The sequence below is a fragment of the Theobroma cacao genome, chromosome 2, assembly GCF_053813885.1.
Source record: "Theobroma cacao isolate CCN51 chromosome 2, ASM5381388v1, whole genome shotgun sequence".
NCBI lineage: Eukaryota > Viridiplantae > Streptophyta > Magnoliopsida > Malvales > Malvaceae > Theobroma > Theobroma cacao.
The window spans coordinates 6,920,217-6,925,918 of NC_142640.1; the positions used below are offsets into that span (position 1 = coordinate 6,920,217).

Sequence of the window (5,702 nt, forward strand, 5' to 3'; positions counted from 1 at the left end):
AGATTCTTATTAGCTAGGGATCTGATGCATCACACGCAAATACACAACTAGGATTAATAGTTAATACGTAATTAGTAAGTGTTTCGCGCTTGCAAGGAACGACTGTCATGCTTAGCAATTTCGTTGCTTTGCCCACTTCTGGAAGTAAGAATGTTGAAGAAGCAATAGTCTGTGGATTTCCTTGTAAGCTTAGTCGAGTCAGCCTTATCTTGCAAGGAACAGGTCAGACGCGTTTCTTTCAGGTGCAAAGCTATATCTTAGTTGACCAAATATGCAGAAAATTTTGTGTGAAAATTTTAAGCTTACTCGTTTCTTTTAAGCTTTTAGGTTGGTGTTAAAATTTTGGTGATGATGTCTACAAAAGGTTGGTCTGCTTCTTACAGGCTGCAAAATTGCGCTGAATCGCTACTTCGTCCTTACAAATCTAACTTAGGCAATATCTCTCAACAACACCTCCTGCAGGACGCCATGGCTAAACGACATGGTTACCCTATGCACCAAGGGTCGCGATTGATCAGCACCAATATAGGACTATGGAGAAAACTCGATGCTGGCATGTTAGTCATATAAATCTCCCTGATGAATTTCCATTTTATTATCCTCATTAAGCAGTTTGTGACATTGATGAAATAACTCTTCAACTATGTGTATGTTTTAACTGTAGTACCAAGGATGAGAGGGAGAAGAGTAGCCCACCACCCGGTTCAGCTCCTCCAAAGTTCAACTTCTTCCTGTGGTATGAACTCACTTAAGCTTTGATATTCGAAGTTTCAAAACCAAAAATTTACTTAAGCTTTGATGCAGGGCCAAATGCATTTTGGGCTCTGTGCTGAGCTTCTCGCTGCCCTTCTGGAAGGAAAAATGGACAAAATTGAAGAGGATTGAAGGTACATGTTATGGGATAAATATAATTCATAATTGTTTCCCATCTCCAAAAAAATGTCTAGAGATTTGGGAAAGAGTATAGAATAAGAGTTACAGAAAACTTGACTGGTGAAGGTTTAGTGCAGATCAAATTTACTTTCAAATTTTGAAACGTATTTCAGGAGAAGCAGAAATGGTAGTCGAAGAGGTTGAAAATGTAGCGGAGGTAGTGGAAAAGGTAGCAACAGCAGCAGAGAAGTTATCAGCTCAGGTGGCGGAAAAGCTCCCTGATGATAGCATGCTGAAAAAGGCAGCTCTGGTGGTCGAACATGTTTCAGAAGAAACTGCCCAAGATGCTCACGTCACAACAGAATTCATCCACCAGGTAATGCCTTTGCCCCTCATCTCTTCCCCCGCTCCATCCCCAAGTTCGTTTTTCTATAATAATACTATTACTAAATTAATATAAGATATAACCAAAAGTGTGGGCAACTGAAACTTCTGCTAGGTCCCAAAAGTCAATGGTTGACCTGACCCAGCAGTTTTATCTGAAATCGTTGCTTTGAGTATGGTGCACTCTTGAGAAATGGAAATGTTTGATTACCCTTTTTTTTTTCCTTTTTATATCCCTCTATGAACGAATTGAAAGTAAAATTTTGTTTGCTTTGGGCCAGTGAATTAATTTAGTGTTATGTGGAGTTGATATACCCTTAACCTTAACTAGGATTATATCTTTTCCTCTCTTTCTTTTGCCATAAAATTTCATTCCAATTGATCGTGGAAAAGCAAATCTAAGAAATGTAAAGTCAAATTAGAAATCTGGCAAATGCTTTAAGCCCGTTGTTGATTGATCTGTGTCGCTAAACATATATAGGTTGAGGCATTGAAGCACGACGTGGATGGCGTGGAGTCTTTGGTTGAACCCATCGTTAACAAGATCGTGAAGCAAAAGCAAGGAGGCTAAGGAAAGTAATTTATTTACACGTTTCTTGCCTTTTAACCTGTTCAAGCCGTTGCCCATTGTTAACTACCATTGACAAATACATATTGTTTGGACTTTGTATTTCAATAATTTTAAAAACCAATTGTATAAGTGAACGTGTTTTGGATTGAACTTTTATTTAATAAAAAAATATGAAAATTAATTGATATGGTTGATTATATTTTGAATCAACTATTCTAGAATGCACAGTATTAGGTGATATTTTTATGATCAATTATTCCATTTTTATAAAATAATATGGAAGAAATATGGAAAATATAAGAAAAGGAAAGAGACATGGTTAAATTGTTTCTATCTTTCCTGAAAAAAAAATTCCTTGCTTTACATGTATGTTTGTACAAAAAAATAAAAACAAAAACAATTTATTATTTAATTAAATACAATTGTAACCACGCTGCCTCATGTCCAACTGTCGAGTGCCAAATCCCTTGACCTTTCAAAAAAAAAAAAAAACCAAATCCCTTTATAAATAATCTATATTAATTATATATTATTAATTTAATTGAATTTCAAAATCAATTAAGGCTTGGAAAACTTTAACCCATTTTAATCCAATTATTAAGAATATATATTTTTTTTTTTTATTTAAAGAGCAAAATTTCATTTATATTTTCCTAATGTAACACTTATTTTTTTTTAAAATAACCAAAGAGAATTCTTTCTTCTAAAATAATCTTGTATATTTCCATGGTCCAAGTAAGCGAAAGGCTTACAAAAAGAAAAACGACCGGACATCATGCTTCCGAGACTTACGATTCCAAGTTCCCCGGCACATGGGTCACGGTGACAACGACAAAATGTAGGTATAAACATGGATCACAATTTATAAAAAGGGTCTGGAAAAGAAGAAAAGCAAACTGAAACGGCAAAACAAAAACAATGTTAACGTACGAAACCTTGAACTTGTTCTTTATTAAAAGCTGCAAAAGAAAAAGATGACAAAAGAAAATCCAAATCAGAATCTGAGAAAGATGGGAGACTGAATGAAAATCCTGTTGACTCCTTCGACTAACAACAAAATTGCAGATTTGCTCTCTCAACTATGAATTGAAGCCTAATCACGTGGTTTACTACGATACTTTAATGTTAGCCCTTTTGTTTTTTAGCAGGATTGGATATTAAAAGTGATACTACTACTCCATTTTCGTTGTTGTCGATAACAGAGGAAAAATATTCTCAGAAAAAGAAACAGAATGATATAATTTAAGAAAATAAGATGAAGCCAAGCGGAAGTGGCAGATCCATCAATGTCAAACTATCAGATAATCGACTGTATATAAACCCATGCACTCAAAAAAGGAAAAGAAAAACGATAATGAAGGCAACCACAAGGATAAGCCCTCTGTAACCGTAGACCAAAAAAAACACCAGCCATCGACTCTACATGAGCAAAACGGCAGCGAAGACACCAATAGCAACGGGCGCAGCGGTAGAAAATCTGTTGAAAACGGCAGCATTCTCGGCTGGCGCAAGCGCATCAGATGGTGGCATGGAAATCGATGGAGTTGTAGCCACAACAGGAGACTTAGTCGGGGCAGAGTGGACAACGGGAGAGGGTGCAGAAGCCGATGGAGTCTTCATCTGTGAAGGCGCATGAGCCGGTGGGTAGACGGAATGCCTTGGCGCATAAGATGGAGTATGGGCTACTGGAGCATTGGCTGGCGGATTGGTTGAAGGAGAACTCGGAGAATGAACTGGAGCTGGTGCCGGCGATGGAGATTGTGCAGCAACAAGACCGAAAAGCAATGCCGACAGCATCACGCAATCAATGCTTGAACGAGCCATAATGAAGAAGCAAAGGAAAAAAACACCGAAACTAAAGAATGTTAGGGTAGTCGACTACTAAGAAAGTGAGTTGGGAAGAGTTTGTTTGGCTTTGCATATCGAGGGAAGCGAGGGTTTAAATCAATTTGTAGCAAAGGATCGGACGGTTGGGATTTTTGTATTTTTGTGCCTTGCCTAGCTGAGGAAAAGACTTTGGGTACTTTCCTAGATGACTTCTTTTTTTATGTTGTTTTTTAGGAAAAAAAAGGTCGGCGTAGACGTGGGGGATTTCCTTCAGAAAATTGGAAGTGATCTGGACCCTTGATATCCTGCCTTATTCGTAATGGTAAGCCTGTTCAAAACTTGGAAAGATTGCTCACCATTTTCGTCAAATTGAATGTTTTACGGGCGACACCACCATGGAATGAAATTTTATTGACCGGGAATTGAAGGCTTTATGTTAGGGAAGAACGAGAAACTCACCCCAAATAGGACCACCATTATAAATTAACGTGTTGAATTAAATATGTTGCGTGGGCTATATGATTGCATTTGTGCTTAGCATTTGGTGGTATAGCATTTAAAAATATCTTTAACTGATTAAAAAATTTTATTTTTTTATGATATTTAATTAAATTTTTATATTTTTATTTTGAATAAAATAAATCTTTGTAACTTGTTATTTTATATTCCGTGCTATTGACCTAGTATTTTGACATGTATTAATGAACGATAAAGTGACATGTTATGTAATAATAAGTAATGTATAAACTGTTGGCATTTAATCCATATTAATTATAAAAGTTTATTTAATCTAAAATAAAGATATGAAGGCTCAATCAAATTTAATAAAAAAAATAAAAATTTATTTAAATTTTGTAAAACCTGACCTTATAAAATACTTGTCATGACAAGCATGTGATGGATAGCATGTTTGCATGTTAGGAAAGCCCTGAAAATCATTAAAAGCCTGTAGTGTACTTAATAGTATAACTAAGTTGAACTAAGCTTCGAACTATATCAAATAGAGAATTTAAGGTGAAATTGAGAATTTTAAAGTCTCAGAATGACTTAAAATGGTGATTCGAAGTTCGAGGATCGAATTAGAGTCAAATTGGAAATTTCGCTATATAGGGGCAAAATGGTAATTTTGCCACTCGAGGCACAAAATGAGAATTTTTTTTGAAAGATTTTGATCATATTTGATTTATTGGAGTATAATTTGAGGTTGAGAAGTGAAAAATTATAATCTCGGTATTTTTCGAAGCATAAGGGGTAAAATAGTAATTTTACCACTTTATGGGCAAAATCGTAATTTTCTACCACCAGGACACTTGTCCAGCACATGGTCTTCACTTATCCTCATTTTGACCTTTGATTAATCATGTGGTGGAGAATGGAAGCATAATTATTAAAGTATAAAAAAAAAAGAAAAATGGACTAATAAGTATGTGACATGTGTCAAGTAAGGATATTTTATTATTTTTCATAAAAATCAGCCCATATTTATCCCATTTTCTCTTCATGTGGCCGGCCATAGTAAGAACAAAGAGAGGAAAGGAAAAACACAAAACCTAGGTGGGAAAATTGAAGAAAAAGTGTGGGATTTCAAGGAATCAAGTAATCAAAGATAAAATTTCTTGATTTTAACTTGTGATCTATCCTTCCCATGCATTTCTCCTTATTTTTCATGATTAAATTTCATATTTTCATGGTGAATTCATGGCTGACCAAATGGGTATGGAGAGAGAATGAAGTTGGATTGATTTGATTCTAAGTTATGTTAGTGTTTTTAGTTAGTTTAGCATATTTAGAAACAAAACAACAAGAAAAAAATTCATTTTCTCCAATTACCCATAAAAGGCCGAATTTTCTAGGGAGAATATTGAGTTTGAAATTGATGATATTTCATGATATTTTGGTGATATTTGATATTTGGTGAGGCTAGAAATTAAATGGAAAATTTTGGTGTGAAAATCTGAATTTTTGCTTAATGTATAGACATGTGTGATTATGGACCCGAGACTGATAAATTGAATCTCATTCACAGTCACTAAGGTAATTTAGGTAT

The 5,702-nt window shown here is 35.1% G+C and overlaps 2 protein-coding genes across 2 annotated transcripts; one reads left to right on the forward strand and one right to left on the reverse strand.

Annotated features, from left to right (window-relative positions):
- The first annotated feature begins 250 nt into the window (after positions 1-250).
- Positions 251-2,081, forward strand: LOC18608243 (uncharacterized). Its single transcript, XM_007042826.3, has 5 exons — positions 251-557; positions 665-736; positions 805-887; positions 1,047-1,249; positions 1,739-2,081. Exons 1-5 carry the CDS (start codon positions 349-351, stop codon positions 1,826-1,828), a joined length of 657 nt encoding a protein of 218 aa, XP_007042888.2. The 5' UTR covers positions 251-348; the 3' UTR covers positions 1,829-2,081.
- A 1,019-nt stretch (positions 2,082-3,100) lies between these two features.
- LOC18608244 (uncharacterized) lies at positions 3,101-3,787 on the reverse strand. The gene has a single exon (XM_007042827.3). The coding sequence runs from the start codon at positions 3,650-3,652 to the stop codon at positions 3,248-3,250; it is 405 nt and encodes a 134-aa protein (XP_007042889.2). The 5' UTR covers positions 3,653-3,787; the 3' UTR covers positions 3,101-3,247.
- Positions 3,788-5,702: the final 1,915 nt, after the last annotated feature.

Excerpts from the sequence above, each read along its gene's own strand:
- LOC18608243 (XM_007042826.3), top strand. The coding sequence starts at position 349 with ATGATGTCTACAAAAGGTTGGTCTGCTTCTTACAGGCTGCAAAATTGC. Across the intron at positions 558-664 it reads AGAAAACTCGATGCTGGCAT|TACCAAGGATGAGAGGGAGA; the intron begins GTTAGTCATATA and ends TTTTAACTGTAG. Across the intron at positions 888-1,046 it reads AAAATTGAAGAGGATTGAAG|GAGAAGCAGAAATGGTAGTC; the intron begins GTACATGTTATG and ends AACGTATTTCAG.
- LOC18608244 (XM_007042827.3), bottom strand. The coding sequence starts at position 3,652 with ATGGCTCGTTCAAGCATTGATTGCGTGATGCTGTCGGCATTGCTTTTC.